The following is a 17,373-nucleotide window of genomic DNA, read 5'->3' as shown; positions in this document are numbered from 1 at the left end:
TCGAAGTATGTTGATTGTTGACTGTCAAAATTCTCTTTGATTCCGAGATAGTAATATGGACATGAAAGTGACTTGTATCCCCTCGTGGTTGTTATTGGGATAATTTGTGGGCCAAATTATATGATTTTTATGGTACGAATATTCATTGCATGCTACCAAATTATGCTGACTAGGATTCCACATTGTCCAATAGCTTGTTGCCAAATCTCTTTTTTTTCCTTTTTCTATTATTTTTCTTTTTGTTATATACATTGATATATATTCTATTTTCTTTGTGGGGCTGCAATTCGAATTTTGGTTTATTTACATAACCAAATGGTGTGGTCAAAGGGCCTTTCTAAGGTTCATGGTTTCTTTGATTGATAAGATCTTGGGACATTCTTTTTTTTATTTTTAATTTTGTTTTGGAATTACGTTACATACATGCTCTTTTTGTGGGCCTTATTCATAGTTTGTTGACTTAGCAGTATTGTTTAATTTAGAGCCATGCTTTTGTTAAAAATCACATTTTTTGTTAGCACCAAAGGTCATTGGTATTATGATGAGTAAGGCTAATAAGATTAATCATATAATTATAAAAAATAACTTCAACCGATTATTTTAACTTACTCCATTAAAAATTTTTAGATTGAATATATTTAGTTTCTAAAAATTTTTTATTCTATTAAATTTTTTTGAGACGGATTGATTTCTATAATAAAATTAATTCGAGTGATAGTAATAAAAGAGTATAGTATATTTCTTAGTAGTTTTATATATATTTTGCGAGTTATGTGTTTTGATCTTTAGTTATCGGTGGAAACTCAGGTGCAGTCGACTTTACGTAAAGTTGATAACTGAGAGCCGTTAGATAAGTTGATTGATTTGACTAAATTTTTATCTAATGGCTCTCAACTATCAACTTTATATAAAGTCGATTGCACCTGAGCTTTTATCTTAGTTATCTTTATGATTAAGTAATTTAAACGGCATTTTTCTGAGAATTTTTTATCTGAATGTTAGGTTTAGTATTTGAAATTTTTCTGTTTTACTTGTGATTCTAGTTAGGGAATAAGTGTTTCTAGTATCTTGTAAGCATTTATTAGTTGTTTTCTTTCCATTAGAGTCAAGAGTTTGAACCAATTATAAAAATAATAAAAATTATTTTATTTGATAATGATATTTTTTAGATTTAATTTTTTATAATAAAATTTGTTAGGAATTTATTTAACCATTCTAGCACTCATATTAAATATATAGAAAAAGAAAAAGAAGAAAGAACATGATATGGAAATAGTGTATTTTAGTCTTTATATATATTGCTTCGAATCCAACTTGAGTTGGTCGAGTAGTCAACTCACTCGTCCGTTTAAATAAGTGTCGGAAGTTCAAATCATGTCTTGTGCATACAGCAACTTATTGACTAGCGGCAAACTCTTCAATAGAGCTCAGATCCACGACAGATTAATTCTTGACCTGTCGGATTAGGGGATACCGTAAGCAACAAAAAAAAAATATATTGCTTGAAGGGAAGGGTTTTGGCTTTCAGATATCATGGCATTTATTAAAAAAATGAGATAGCACACTTTAAACAAAATTGATTATTGAAGTGTGACACATAGAATAGAAGTGCCTTTAAGAATCTTGGGTTTGTAGGATTACATATCAATTCAGTAGTTCAGACTTGCCTTACCAATCTTCTCTCTCCAATTCTGAGTTAAAGACAAGCAAAATTGTGTTTCCACATGCATTTTTCTTTACCTTTTCATACACCAATACTTGCTTAGCATAAAAAACAACAAAGAGGGAGAATATGTGTTGCAAATTAAAGTGTGTTTCACTTATTTTGTTGAATTAAATTTATATCATTAAAGTTTTGTACATATATGTTCAAATATATTTAGTTTGTTAATCATTTAATAAAATTTTCTGATAATTGTATCATGATATAAATATAAAGATACTAAAAAAACAAAAATGTTAAAGAAATGCAACAATTATTAAAATTATGATAATTATAAAAAAACTTAAAAAGTAATTATTTTTTATATTCATCACTACTTAGCAATCATAAAACAAAATAACATCAAATTACATAGTATTATAAAAAAATAATTATATAGTGTCAAGTAAATAAAAAAATTAGTCTCCAAATCAACTGTTATTAGTGACCAATTTTATTAGTCGCTAAAATTGATCGCTAAATAAAATTTAGTGACCAAATTTTTTAATCATAGAAATTTTATATCGGTTGTCAAATCAATCGCTTTTAACAATCAATTTTATTAGTTGTTAAAATTAATCGTTATTCTACTAGTTTTTTGTAACCACAGTCTTAAATAAACAAGAATGTCGTTACTATATATTATGTCTCAAAAAATGATGTGTGACAAGAAGTATCATTATCCAAAGGACAAGTACAACTTATCCTAATAAATTTGGATGAGTTTAATAAGAGGACAAATGTTTATCCTATATATGCACTTGAATTCACCACAAACCGTACCAATGAAGAAAAACAAAAAATGAAGTTGTTGGCCACTGCCAAAGTTACATGTTCAAAATTCAAAGCACCGGCATCTCTTTGGAATTGTAGCAATAATAATGAATTATATATATATATTTTTTTTCTTTATCTCTCTTTTTCCTGCTTTATTAGAATGAATTTCATTGATGATTCCATTTATCAAGGTTTGCCACACTCAAAACAACAGTAGTACACTAAAAAGTACTACAAAACACGGCCCTCCATTTATTCTCCCTTTAATTTTTTTTTCTTTTTTTTTCTTTATATGATCTCTAATCTCTAACAATATATAAACCCTCCCACCCCTTATCACATTTCCTCATCATCCATCACAAATTCCTCTTCTGCTTCTATATCTTTGTGTTACTTCAATTATTACTGTATTATTGTTATTATTATCATTATTATTATTATCTTTGAGGTTGGTCTTTCTGTTTATTTTATTTTCTACTATTTTCTACCACATACTATATATTTCCATATTACTATTCTCTAGTATTTAAATATACATAAATTGATAAATTATTGTATCTACCTTGAAACTTGTTTTATAGTTTTCAGAGACGCTAATCAATCAATGACGAATATTTTTTAATTATATTATTTTAGTAAACTTCTTTTGTCCCTGTACTATTATAAATTTATTATCATAAGCAGAATAATCCCTAGTAGTTATTTTGAGAAAAATTTCTTTCTTTGATTAGGAGAAAACTATAGTTTCATTCAAAATAAATTAATAATATTACTTGATATATTTTCTTAAAAAATATAGTTATTAGATAAAATAAAATAATTTAACGTATTTTTTTATTATTTTATATTTAAATCAATACTAACTAATTTTCTCCCTTATTCTGATGTCAGAATAAGCGAGTAATTATGAGCAGACCAGGGGACTGGAACTGCAGGTCATGCCAGCATTTGAACTTCCAAAGGCGGGATTCGTGCCAGCGATGCGGCGACTCGAAATACGGCGACAGAGTCGTCGATTTCGGGGGTTTTGGAGGAGGAGGAGGAGGAGGTAGAGGATCTTCATTTGGAATGATGACCGGTTCCGATGTTCGCCCCGGCGACTGGTACTGCGCCGCAGGTAACTGCGGTGCACACAACTTTGCTAGCCGCTCTAGCTGCTTTAAGTGCGGTGCATTCAAGGATGACTTGGCTGGCGCCTTCAACAGCGAATTCTCGCGCTCGAGATATGGTGGCGGCGGTGGCGGCGGCGGTAGACCTGGATGGAAATCCGGTGATTGGATATGTAGCAGGTAATTTCATTTTATTTCATGCCTATCATGTGTTTGTGTTTATGCTTACTAGTATTTAAGCTTTAAGAATGTGTATATATGCTATCATGCATGCACTAAGTTTAAATTTTGTGCATGGCTTTTATTCTAAAAAAAGAAAAAATTATAGGAAATTTCTTATGCATGGATATGAATTTGGAATTTTGTATTCTGTTTTATTATTATTATTATTATTTTGTTTGAACAGATCAGGATGCAATGAACACAACTTTGCTAGCAGACTTGAATGTTTCAAATGCAGTGCTCCAAGGGACTACTAGCTAATTAAGATGCTGCGAGATTTCTTTATTTAATTTCTTTGGGATGTTTAAGATCAATGATGTAAAATCTGATGCAAGAAAAAATTATGGTTTCAAGAGGCCATATTACAAGAGAAGTTATGATTAGCTAGCTAGTTATTACATTACATCCCTTAGGCTCTTTCTTCTTAAAAACTACAAATCAATGTTGTTTTGGTGCTTTTAAACTATTTTGTTTTTCTTTTTTTTTTTTCCTTTTTTGTGTTAGAGAGTTCATCATTTATTGTATGGTGCTTGGTTTCTTAAATTAAGATGATTCTCCTTTCTCTACTTTTGTCATGACATTGAACTACTACTTATCACTGATCTAATCCTTAATGCTAAGAGGTGGACCACTATATATAGTTTACATGGTATCTCATTATTAGATTCTTACAACTCAAAAGCAAAATGGAACTAGACACAGATATGTATATACCAAGAAATATATATTTTTTTGGGTTTGACCAGAAGAATAATTGCAATTGCTTTGAATAAGCATCACAAACAATTCAGTTGTTCAAATGTGGAAAGAGAAAAAAAAACAGAGGAAAAAAGAAAAAGAAGGAAAAGAGAGATTATTTTCAATATTTGAATTAATAAACCAAAGTTAACCCTCTATGAGTTAAGCAAATATCTCTAGCTTAGCCGATTTTTATAAAACTCTATTCTATAGTATTGGTTTATTGAAACCCTATTTTTTAGAAATAAAATACATGGTGATAGTCATAGAACCATACATTAATCTTATATATGGATTTGGTATGGATATTTTCATATAATATTCTTCCATATTTCAATTTTTTGGCCATGCATGTTTTACTGTTCCATCTTATCTAAATGTCTGGTTACACCCCTGACTATTTTCCATAATCCATTTAATCTTTAGAAACATAACACTTTTTTGTTTAAAAATAAATAAATAAAGAAAAGATAAAAGTTAAACTTTAACCCTTATTATTGAGATGAGTCCTTACTTCTTAACTTCATTACTTCTGATAAAATACATAAATTTATTCTCATATATATGTTTTTTTCCATTGCATTTTTACTTGAATATGTTAAGCAATCACACAAAAATGTCATTACCAAAAGTAAGAATGATAATATATACATACCCTAAAAGTGAAGGGCTCGATTATTTAATTAAAAAATTGAAAAACAATTTGACCTTATTCTAGAAATAATTTTCTAACATAATTTATGGTGTTTAGTATGTTTCTAAAATAATATAACTCAAACTACATACATCTTTCGTTTTCATGACTTCACAAGCTTAAATTAGTTAGCATATTTGAGACAAAACTCAACATTGGATTCCCTTGGTTGAATGTAAAGTATAACTTTAAAAAGAATATGAACATTGTGGATTCAAAAGATAACTCAAGACTCTTCAAACTATATATGCTTTTATGTAGGACTATTGTCTGCCTTTCAGGCAAGCTTTATTTATATTTAGTGAAGTGTCTCCAATTCTTTTCAGGAAAGCTTTATGTTGGTAAAGTAGTGTCTCCACATCTAAGATTATGCACAACTTACATGGCTTTTGCTTTTTTATTACTATTATTAATTAATGCTATTAGTTTGTTTTTGTTATTGTTATTGTTATTGGTAATGGTGAAGGTTATAAAATATTTTGAATCCTTTTACTACTATATATTATTAATTATTAAGTGTATATTTTATTTTCTTAGTATAAAAGATGCACTCTTTAAATTGTTTTCATTTCTTATTATTTATTTTTAATATAATAAAAAATGTAAGAAATGGCTAAAAAATTATACATATAATATTCTTCTTATTCAAAATTAGACTAACCTATCAATTTTAAGGTTGAATTTGAATGATTTGTGATTAGACTTTCCAATATAGGACATTTTCATTATTAGACAAGCTCCCCCTTTCCTTTTTGGGTTCCCCTGTCTAGCAAGTTGGAATTATTTTAGAAATAATTATAATAAGTGTATACAAAAAAATCAGCCATCAAATTAGTTATTAGAATAAATTACTGTGTTAAAATATAAAATATCCATTAAAAATAAATTAAATAACACATGTATTTATATATAAATATATGATAATTGATATAGTGATTAATTTTAGTGTCCAAATAGTATTGTTTTTAGAAATCATAAGTTCAGACAATTATGTTTATTATTTGAGGGAAAAACACAAGATATTCTTAATTATAAATGAGGAAATTATTTCTATTGGTTTTTAGAAAAGTTGGCATCAATAGATGAACAACACCAATGAGAATACTAAAAAGAAGCGAAGGATACCCCTCTTTAAAAGATGGCAACTGATCATAAGAATATAATTTTAATTACTTTCAAATTTTAGTTATCATGAACTAAAGATATTAACCCCATTGAATATTACAAGTGACATTAACCAAATAAAATCATTTTTATCTCTAAAGGATTTCCCATTGGATAGTGAGGAAAGAGGTCCAACATATCATCAAAGGCAAGGAAGAGAGTTGATTGCCCTGATTATAAGAACTTGAAATGCAATAGATTGCAAACATCTTCCATGTCCTTTCTGTTCAAAACTACAATTACAGGTTGCGTGCTCCATAGTGGCTATATCAGGCAGCACAACCTCAAACATCTAAATAAATATGAACAACTATTTACATCTCTATATATTTGCCACCATCATTCAATGTGTTCTTGTAGATTATATTAGTTTGAAAAACACAATTCTCTGCTTACAATAGAAAATTACACAATAACAACCACAATATGACTTCGGCTATTAACTACCTCTTTCCCGTTAAAATAAATAAATAAAACTAGCCTTATATAAAGACCCAAAGAAATAAAAAAGCCTTAATAATAATATTCACCACTCTCAAGTGAGAATAATACACGGGCTTATACAAAGAATTGGGCCTTTACTAGGAATACCAACAAAGTATCGGTGTCAAAAATATCTGAATTTTTTTCCAATTCATTTGAACAACAAAAAAAAGCCGATTACAATTGTCTTCCCTAGCAACATTTCATGCAAATTTAATTTTTCAAAAATGCTATTCTAGTCAACTACTAAAATCAACCACCAATATATTTTTGTATAAATACATGTGTGATTTAATTTATTTTCAATGTATATTTATATTCCAGCATGTATTTTATTCTGATAGCTGATTTTAAAGGCTGATTTTAGTGTACACGTCCTTAATTTTATTTATTAGGTTGGTTGGTTTTTCTCAAAACATGATGACAGCAACAGCCAATAACAGCTTCGGCACCTATAATATTAGTACAGCTTCATATCTGTTTTCTTCATGCCCTCTCTCTCTCTTTTCTTTGTTAGGCACATTACGCAAACAGCTTAAATCTGCTTCTCCCATTTATAACATTCATCTTTCTATACTTAACTCTCTGCGTATACATATATAATTCTACACACATTCGTTATTATTATTTTTTAAATTTATGCATTCAAATACAAAAAGAGGATATACTACAAATCCTGCTTAGGCAACAAGTATGATGCAAACAAAAGTTTCAAGTTCTAAATGGAAGCCTTAAATAAAACTACACATTCCTAGAATGTTAACAATTATAGCGCCGACAATACAACACTCTAAATAGCATTAAACCCAAGACAATACAATAGTCTATCTGTGAAAATGACTCCAATTATCCAACAAAATCCATGTCCATTCTAGCTTCCATGGGTGGGAAGAACAATCATAAATAGCCATCTTGAATATCTACTGCATTCCAATAGATACAACACATAAGAAGTTAGAACCCCAAATAAACCCTACGATTCAAAATATCATCCTATTACAAGATCAAAACATAAATAAATGACACCCATTGAGCCAAGGTTACAAGATTTAGGTAAACTGTTAAACAGTTGAGCATGATGTTGGCAACTATAGGTCATGTGAACTTTAAGTCTGACATCTAAAACTATAGGTCATGTGCAAAATCAACGCACTGACGTTTTAAGATTGAACAAAAAGAACCTCAAATGACCAAATTAGTGAATTACCCTCATTTTTAGGGGTTTATTAAGAAAGAATATATGAAAGAGGAGCTTTTTGTCCAAATCGTGCTTCTTCTCCTAAGAAATAAAAGACTCTATTATGCACTATCAAAATTACAATTATTGATCAAATTACTCCCTAACAAGTAACAAGATTCAAATTTGTAAATCGTAATTTGCAAAGGTCATGTTTGGACAATATTTTTTCCTTTCTTTTTTAAGACCTAATCTGAAAAACTGAAAATCATACAAACTTACTAGTGGCTGAAAATCTAAATTCCAACAATTACAGATTCTTATTCAGATTAGTACTTAGCCGTTATTGTCCTTAAGAGCAAGGAAATCATAGTTTTTTTTTCATAAATCCTCAAAAATCCTTCAGTTGATTTTTCACAATTTCTCTAGAATGGAGAGTCCATAAACCCTAACAGTTCAGTTCTCTTGTATATTGTAAAATCCAAAATAAGGGTAACGTTAACCACTTCAACCTCCATGCTTTCTTTATCTTTCTTTTCCATCACAACCCTTCCAAAACAAATCACAAGACTAATTTAACCCTAAACTCTGTCCTCCAATTCTGCCCAATTGGCCAATTCTGAATCCTATTTGAAACTATCAATTTTATTATAAACCAAAGAATGTGTGGCATGTAATGTAGTCATGCAAATTGAGATCCAAGTGGTGCAAGCCTTGTCCTTGCACCATAAACAGCTTCAGAGCAATTATTCACAAATAGACATTTGTAATTCTTGATGACACACCCAACAAACTTCAATACCTCAACCCTTCCAAACACAACTTTTGTAGTTCTTACGTCTATTCTAACAACAATGCTACACTAAATGAATATAGTATAGTGGTAGAATCCACTTTCCAATCCAAAGCTAGTGATCATTCTACACCATCTTAACAATTAAATTGGATTCAAGCAAACTAGCAATGTCCTTATTCTTTTTGGTGATAAGCAATGTTCTGGATTCAAAATCTATTACCTATCTACCTAGCAATGTTCTTACTCATACCACATTGTTCTTAAACTTAATTTTGAGAGAAAAGATTCTGGCTATCTAGATATAAACTCATACTCAGCTAGTAAAGCTGCAAAAGGTACCAAATCACAACAGCTAACCACCTACAAAAACAACAAAACGGGGTACAGTTCATCACATCTTGCAATTCTACCACTCGGTGCATATAAAGCAATCTCCTCTTATTCCAAAACCTAACTATAATAGTGAACTGTAACTTATAACTGTCATTTCATAGAACCTAGATTCGTTCCTCTATCTAAAATTTTTCATCCTAAATGAACCAATAACTTATATCTCAAGCAAGCAACACATGAACATTCTTATTCAAAATTTGCTATACCTCTCAATGAGACGGAATCATGCCGGTCTTCCTCGCATAAGCGAAGATCCCGCCGGCCTCGATAACAGGGCCGGCATCTCCGATTGACTTCAGCGCATACTCCTTTCCAGTGGTATGATTGATCAGCTTACTCTCCTTCATCTCAATCGTAACAACATCACCAGTCCTACACTCCTCGCACAACCTCCCCTCCGATTCCAGCGGGTAAACTTCTCCGGTCGCCACCGAGTTCCGGAAGAATATCCTCGCGTATGACTCCGCAACCACGGCCGCTGCACCCGACGCGCCAAGCGCAACTGGCGCGTGTTCACGTGATGATCCGCAGCCGAAGTTGGCGCCGGCGATGACGACTGTGTACTTGGTTTTCGACTCGCCGGGCTCGATGAAACGCGTGGCGTAGGAGGACGGGAGGCCGATGAGCGCGTAGGTTCCCAGCTTCTCGTACTCGTCGGGTTTTGACGGGACGAGAGTGAGGTACTCAGCGGGGATGATTTGGTCGGTGTCGATGTTATCGCCGACGACGTAGCAGAGGCCGTGGAAGGTTGTTTCTGCGGCGGTGGTGGAGGAAGAAGGGGATGAGGTGGCGCGTGGTGTGAAGAGAGAGTGGATGCGCGTGGAGGTGGAAATGGCGGTGGAGATGGCGCGTGAAGTTAGGGTTTGGTTTGCGTGAGTGGGGAATGTGAGGAAGTGAGAGGGAGAGAATGGAAGTTTGGGTTTGTGTGAGGAGGTGGTGAAGGTGGTGAGGTTTTGAGGAGTGGTTGTTGCGAATGCCATTGTTTCCGTTTTCGTTTTTCTGTGGTGACGGCGAAGGTAAAACACACTATGTGCTTTTGTAATTGATTGGAACGACGTCGTTTGAACTGGGTGGCAAACTTGGGTTTTGGAGTCAATGTGGTGACGGCTATAGTGTTCTGATTTGAATTTTATTCTCACTTCTAATACAAAACTTTTACCTACACAACAAAATTAGAATTTTCTATTGGACTCCTTAAAATAAACTTGTCTTTTGGTTTATGAATTATGAATCTAACTAATTCAGTAATTTATGGGGTTGTATCAAAAACTAACAATTAGAAAATATTTTCAATTAGACAAGAAATTTTTCGAATTTTCTTGTAATTTTTTTATGATCATCAATACTATGATGTCGTATAGATTTTATAAGTAACATAAGGAGAATTCTATTCAAACGAAGGTGTGGGAAGTTAGCAATATATAACACCAAAATTAACTACAAGTATAAAATATATATTGAAATATAAATACACATTAAAAATAAATTAAACCACACATATATTTATATATAAATACAATAATGACTAATTTTAGTAACTGATTTTGATGTACGAATAATATTTTTATATATAATTATATAGTAAAAACTCACGTGTAATTGTCTTTTATGTAAAGTTAATAGTTGATAATTAGTAAATAATAATTTATAGTCAAATTTATCAAGTCATTTAACAGTTTTCGACTATCAATATCACATGAAAATAACTGAATATGAATTTTTACTTAATTATTGTATATATTGCCGTTGTAATAATATTATTTATTCTTCTTTATCCGAAAAAATAAGTTAAATCAGTATCATGTTCAACTTTATTTGATTTTGAAAAAAAGAAAGAAAAAAAGGGCTGAAATGAAAAGATGTAATTGCAATGACTAACTAACTATGTAGAATAAGCACAGTATCATGCAATGTTTCCAAAAGAATTATGCAAAAACTAGTGCTTTTACCTACTACTACAGCAAAATTGAAGTATCTGTGCATCATAGCTACTACAATCTCCTGATTCATCAGTGCCTCTTTACCTTCACAACTTCCTCTCTAGCAAAACTATGAACAATCTTCCTTACATCTTTTTTAATAGAAAAGAATGCAGATGCTACTGCAATGTACATTGCTGGATATATATGAACACTTTTAGCATGCCCCATAATGACTTCTCTAATTAGACCCCACATGAGAAGAAGCATTCCAAGGAGACTCATTCTACCTGGTTTTATCAGCCCATTAATTGCTCCTCCCACTGACAAGTAACTTCCTGCTATAACCTGCAAGAGGAACCCGGATCGAAAATGAGTACCAAATATAATCGACATTTGTTTCTTAGCTCAAAGACAGGCCTGAGGGCCTATGCACTAAGGCATATGGCCAAGACCCAAACGAGGGTTGGCTGTACTAACAAAGAAGGGGAAGCCAGAAAGACTTGCCGAAAGCCTTTTTTTTCCCCTTCTCGTGGAAGTGAGCCGAACAGAGTCAATATTAACAAAGTCAAGGTCATCTCAACAATAACATGCTTAGATTAGATTTGAGCTCATAAGAATATAGTTCACTAGAAACCAATATACAAATCCTACACTTTAAGACTTTCGTATTACTAGACTAATAGGTGAATGAATTCTCTAACATAAAATTTTTGCACTAGCTGATCATATGTATATTTCCACTATCTATTAAGAAAGTGAAGCTTAGTCTGCAACTTACAAACGAATTTTAAATAAGAATTAGGAACTATATATGACTGGATCATGCGAAAATTTTTCATAAGAGAAGATCGATTCTTGTATATTCAACCTCTAGGCGTTGAAGATCTGATGCAGCTGAGACTGGCCTTGCATTTAATTTGTGCCGGTCGAGCAAATTTCCAAAGCTCGGAAACGGTTTCCAGTGGATGATAGCCTTTGCAATAGCTCCTGGGTAGAGAAGAGCCTTCACTATGAAAACTGGGAAGACCTCACTTGCAATCAACTGAGAAGATGTCACTTCTAATGGTGTCTTACATATTCCAATTCTGCATGGAACACTGGGAAAACCCAATTGAGAACTTTTCCTTAGCATCATTGCCAATAGTAGTGCAAAAAAAGTTGTTTTGAAATTTGAATCATCATTGAAACACATAATATAGAGCACTATTTCAGAACTTCATTTCAGGAACAAGAGAAAAAAAGATCCCACTTTATGACCTTGTTGCACTTTTTTTGTTTATACATATTCCGTTCAAGTCGTACAATCAATTATCAGATTAGACTGCGTACATTATACATTATATCCTATGGATGCGACCCTTTCTCGGACCTTGTGTTTACACATAATACTTGTGCACCAAACTGCACTTCATAATCAACTGATCTAAATAAGAACAAAATATGTTCCTAAATGTTAAATATTACACCACCCTTAATTTCTTTTCTTCTTTAGTCTTTGCCCCTTAATCTCTTGCTGAACAAGCCTTTTCCATCCCAAGAACTCGAAACCACTGGCTAACACTAAACCATTGTAATGTTAATCATCACCCCCCTAACTTCTGATTATTTAATTTAAATTCTGATTTTATATTACTGAAAAAGAAAATGACAACAAGCATTCATTTTCTTCTTTAATGGTTTCATTATGAATAGGGTACCCTGAATCAATGACCAATTTTCCCCCTTTCTTCTCACTTACTAGTTACTACTAGTGTGTGGTTCAAATTTCTAGCTTCTTATTTTAATTACACCACTATTTGTAATCTAAACGTGATAAAACAAAAACGGCGAGACAATAAACAATTAAAGAAAAAGAAACTATTGAATGGGGAATAAAATTGATAGGTATACCTGAAAATGGGGACTTGAAAGATGATGATAACGAAATATATTGAGAAAGCAATGGAACAAATTAGGTTAACCCATCTCTTGGAAGAAGCCATGGAGTTGAAAGTCGAAATCTTTTTGAAAAGAACTTCCAAAAGGGTCCCCCAATTTAAGATGTTACAGTTTTTGAGTTTTGACAGCTTCAATTTTTTTTTTTGGTGTCTAAACAAGGAAAGAAACAAAGCAAAAACTATCCTAAATCCGAGCGGATGATTCGTTGGAGATCAACACAAGGCTCAGACCAAATAACATGATTAGAGTTATTCTTGGCACCATATTTAGCCATCCAATCCGCAGCTCTATTTGCTTCTCGGGACACCCATTCAACGTGAACAAGCCAAGGACGAGATAAAAGCTCCTGAATCTTGTGAACCAAATCTGTTACTTCAGATGAATACCCACTTGTAAGCTCATGCATGATGGGCAGAATGTCAAGGCAATCCGTTGCACATATAATATCCCTCAAACCGCAATCCCAAGCTAAAACCAGCCCCCTCCAAGCAGCAAATAATTCACATCTGATTATAGACCAAGGGGGAATGCTTCCAGAGCAGCCCGAGATCCAATCTCCCTTAGAATCTCTAATAATACACCCAAATCCCGCTAAATTTGAATCCATATACAAGCTTGCATCACAATTAACTTTAAAACTATTACCTACCGGTGGTTCCCAACACAGGCAATTTCGGAGAGACCTAAAGGCATTGCTTCGATTCCTGTAAACCTGTAAGTCCTTGGCGGTAATTCTGGCCAAGGCAACAACCTTGTGGTCTGTCCAAGGGTTGTCAGTATTGAATATGTCATTGCACCTATGTCTCCATACCCACCAAAGCCCTGCACCAAAGGACGCCTCATTGTTAGCCAAGGCCTTCCGAAACCACTCTTCAAGAGCAGTACCAGTCGTCGAGTCCAGGATACTAGGATCCAACATATACCAAATTGCCTTTGATCGTTCACAGTCTCTAAGGCAATGCTCCATAGTCTCCTGCGCCTTGTTACATCTCTTACACATATCTGAAGAAGCTAAATGCCGCTTGAATCGAAAGGTCTCAGTTGGTAGAGCATCATGTAAGCCAAGCCACATAGTAAATTTGAACTTGACAGCTTCAATTTGAAGCTTGTGTTTTTAATTTCCAATTTTTACGATAATACAGTGAATAATAGGGGAAAAATTGCTCTAAAACCAAGAGATACATTAATGTGAGAAAATGAGAATTGGTTAATGTTGAATTTTTTTATTTTTTATATGCTAGTTTTATATCTTAAATTCTTATCAACTCTTTCCAAAAAAAAAATTATGAACTGTGTTTTTTTACTTTATTAACTTCTTTATTTTTTTTTTCATTTTTTGTTAGATAACAAATATTTACTTATTCATTTATTTTTATGCATTTAACGATAATTAAATTTAAATACGAAAATTCAATCATATTGTCTAGACACTTTAGACAATTGTTACGTATCTTCACTTGATGTTTCTATTTAAATTTGAGAAAGGGTTTGAATTAAGTCTAAATATTTTTAGTTTTTACAGCACTAATAAAGATGTTTAGGCGGATTGTATAAGCTAAAATCAAATATTGACATGCACCAAAATAAGATAAATTTATGCAAAATGAAAAATGCAGTAAACTTTATATGACAAATTTATGCTTCTGTTTAAGAGTTTGGTCAATAGTTATTATATACACAAATTATTATTTGAATCATTGATATTTATTTAAATAAACGAATGAATTGAGAGTTGACCACTCAAACAATTCAAATTAATTAAAGTATAATAGACTTTATTCATTAACTAGTGTTAAACCCGTGCGATGCACGGGCTTATATTTAAATTTGATAAATTAAATTAAAAATAATATTTTATAATCATATATTTTTTAAATTTAGTATAACACTATCATCATCGTTATATAATAAACGTGTTAAATATGTTATTTTATCTTTATTCAAAGTAAAATATGAATAGAAGAGTTCGAAGTTTATAATATTCTTGAACCATAAGGAGGGAGATAAAAAAAAGAACATATATAACTATAATAATAGCATGTTAATTTTACCCTAAATTTTATATCAAAAAGCTAATAAAAATTTATCAACAACCTAATATCTTACTAACTTCATTAGAAAATCATTGGATGTTGTGCTCCTTGTTACACATTTCATTTCAAATTTGAAAAAAGAGTTATAGATAAATTAGTTATATCTATAGTAAAGATTTGTACAAAAGTGTAAATCATAACATGCTATTAAAATGAAAATAATATTATTCTTACCTAAATATTATTAAAAACCTCTTTGAACACGACATTTGTTGTTGATGACTTTGGATTGCCGTCTTCGTTTAGAATTAAAACCCTGAGACCACTGCGACTCTTAACTCTTGACAAAGCAACATAAAGTTGTCCATAGATGAACATTGATTTTGGCAAATAAAGCCGTACATGTGATAATGATTGATCCTGACTCATGTTAATGGTCATTGCAAAGCATACTGTTAATGAAAATTGTCTCCGTTGAAACTTAAACGACAATCCTAAATTTGAAGGGATCAAGTTCATTCTTGGAATGTACACTTTATCTCCAATATTTCTACCGGTCACTACCGTCGCTCCAATTACGTTGCTGCCAAGTTTGTTAACTATTAATCTTGTCCCGTTGCATAAACCTGAAGTCTGGTCTATGTTTCGCAGTAGCATTACAGCGACTCCTGGCTTCAAAGTCAACTTGTGATTGAGTAGTCCCGAACATTTGATGTCATTTAGAAACTCTGATGTGAACCACTCTTGTTTTACATCTTCATTCTCATCAGCTTGACATGTTGTGTCAGAGCTCAAATACTCCTTTTCCATCCCTGAAAAGATTGTCAAGACAAAATCGTTTACCTTCTCGACACTCTTAAGTGTGGGTGCAAGAATTGCTCTATTCTGAAAATACCTGTAATCTGACATGTTTTGCAACAAATTTGGATATGCAAAGTCTACCAAATGAGAGAGAGGATCATCAGTAGTTGTAATCAATAGATCATCTGAAATTTTAACTTCTGATTCATCACCAACAACAGAGATAATATTTCTATTTCCAACATCAAGTATCTAATTAGCAAATATCTTCATTTCACCTTCATCTTGATCCAAAGAAGACATTAGAAGCCTCATATTCGTATGTAGTTTCAGAACCTTACAAAATGACCAAAACTGGGATGAGTTAATAGCGGATGCTAATATATCGTGTCTACTTCCTTTCGGAATCACCGGAAGTATCTGTCTGAAATCACCTCTTAGAACAACAATCTTACCACCAAATGTTTGATGTGTCTTATGTTGATCGGTAACTGACATAAGATTCCTGAGCGTCCGATCAAGTGCTTCAAAACGGCAGTTGTACCTTCCCTCGCATACAACATATTGAGAACTCAAAATTGGATCCTGTTTTGGACTTCTCTGATCTCTCCTCATACCATATCATGGCGTCGCAATGCCGACAAAAAATTCTGGGTCATCAATATCTATCACATCTAATAATCACCAAGATAATAAATTGTTTTAGTTATATCTGCAACAAATAATTTATATAAAAATATACCTTTCTTTCACCATGTTAAGTATAAAAATAATATTTATAAAAGATTACCGAAGAATGCAATTTATGGATTAAAAAGATGAGATCATATAATACAATTTCATTGTGCCAACCTCAAGATTTAAGTTTTACAATAAATCAATATTCAAATACAAAAATTATAATATATAACCATATCTTAGTTTGAATTTTAAAACTTGAACACTAAACGATAATTTTTTGTTTATAAAAAGCATAACAATAGTAAATAATAAAGTGCTGATATTGCTACCTCTTAAATTACCTGTATTCTCAGCAAAATCGAATATGGCTGGGTATTAAATTTGCACAGAATCATCTAAAATAGTCGTATTTTCAATAATATTCTCAACTTCTTGAAAACTTTTTGAAAGATTTGTAGTCAATTCCTTCAAAAATATTTCTCTTTGTATCAGGTGTCTTTTTTTTAGCTATGCACACTTCTTCTAATTCTTTAATATCTAAATTTGAATTAAATGTACTTGCTCCTGTAATCATTAGAGATAATACATCAAGTATTTTATATTATAAAAAAAGAAAAATGAATATATGTTAAATGTTTGAATCAGCTAAATTATGAATATATATTATGAAGGTAGTATTAAAGATAAAAAAAGTAAAATTTTAGCTTTGTGATAATTACAATCTATCATGCTTATCTTACCAT

General features: G+C 31.8%; 4 protein-coding genes across 5 annotated transcripts; 1 reads left to right on the top strand and 3 right to left on the bottom strand.

The window, feature by feature from the left end:
• Positions 1 to 2,716: 2,716 nt before the first annotated feature.
• Positions 2,717 to 4,376, top strand: LOC107463728 (uncharacterized). Its single transcript, XM_016082582.3, has 3 exons — positions 2,717 to 2,927; positions 3,371 to 3,768; positions 3,995 to 4,376. Exons 2-3 carry the CDS (start codon positions 3,386 to 3,388, stop codon positions 4,065 to 4,067), a joined length of 456 nt encoding a protein of 151 aa, XP_015938068.1. The 5' UTR covers positions 2,717 to 2,927; positions 3,371 to 3,385; the 3' UTR covers positions 4,068 to 4,376.
• Positions 4,377 to 7,481: 3,105 nt separating this feature from the next.
• On the bottom strand, positions 7,482 to 10,362 carry LOC107463797 (3-isopropylmalate dehydratase small subunit 1). Of its 2 annotated transcripts, none has more exons than XM_016082671.3 (2): positions 9,462 to 10,362; positions 7,482 to 7,812 (listed from the first exon to the last, which is right to left on the bottom strand). In XM_016082671.3, exon 1 carries the CDS (start codon positions 10,233 to 10,235, stop codon positions 9,465 to 9,467), a length of 771 nt encoding a protein of 256 aa, XP_015938157.1. In that variant the 5' UTR covers positions 10,236 to 10,362; the 3' UTR covers positions 7,482 to 7,812; positions 9,462 to 9,464. The 2 variants fall into 2 exon arrangements, with proteins under 2 accessions (XP_015938157.1, XP_015938158.1); XM_016082672.3 differs by having other exon boundaries at positions 7,482 to 7,809.
• Positions 10,363 to 11,142: 780 nt separating this feature from the next.
• LOC107463747 (uncharacterized) lies at positions 11,143 to 13,227 on the bottom strand. The gene is made up of 3 exons (XM_016082604.3): positions 13,068 to 13,227; positions 12,046 to 12,274; positions 11,143 to 11,522 (listed from the first exon to the last, which is right to left on the bottom strand). The coding sequence occupies exons 1-3, from the start codon at positions 13,157 to 13,159 to the stop codon at positions 11,265 to 11,267; spliced, it is 579 nt and encodes a 192-aa protein (XP_015938090.1). The 5' UTR covers positions 13,160 to 13,227; the 3' UTR covers positions 11,143 to 11,264.
• A 2,079-nt stretch (positions 13,228 to 15,306) lies between these two features.
• Positions 15,307 to 16,564, bottom strand: LOC110275093 (uncharacterized). The gene is made up of 3 exons (XM_021130645.1): positions 16,286 to 16,564; positions 15,464 to 16,201; positions 15,307 to 15,312 (listed from the first exon to the last, which is right to left on the bottom strand). Exons 1-3 carry the CDS (start codon positions 16,562 to 16,564, stop codon positions 15,307 to 15,309), a joined length of 1,023 nt encoding a protein of 340 aa, XP_020986304.1.
• Positions 16,565 to 17,373: the final 809 nt, after the last annotated feature.

The sequence above is a fragment of the Arachis duranensis genome, chromosome 9 (genome assembly GCF_000817695.3).
Source record: "Arachis duranensis cultivar V14167 chromosome 9, aradu.V14167.gnm2.J7QH, whole genome shotgun sequence".
Taxonomy (NCBI): Eukaryota; Viridiplantae; Streptophyta; class Magnoliopsida; order Fabales; family Fabaceae; genus Arachis; species Arachis duranensis.
Note: the sequence above shows the minus strand (reverse complement) of the source record. Positions and strands in the feature narration are given on the sequence as shown.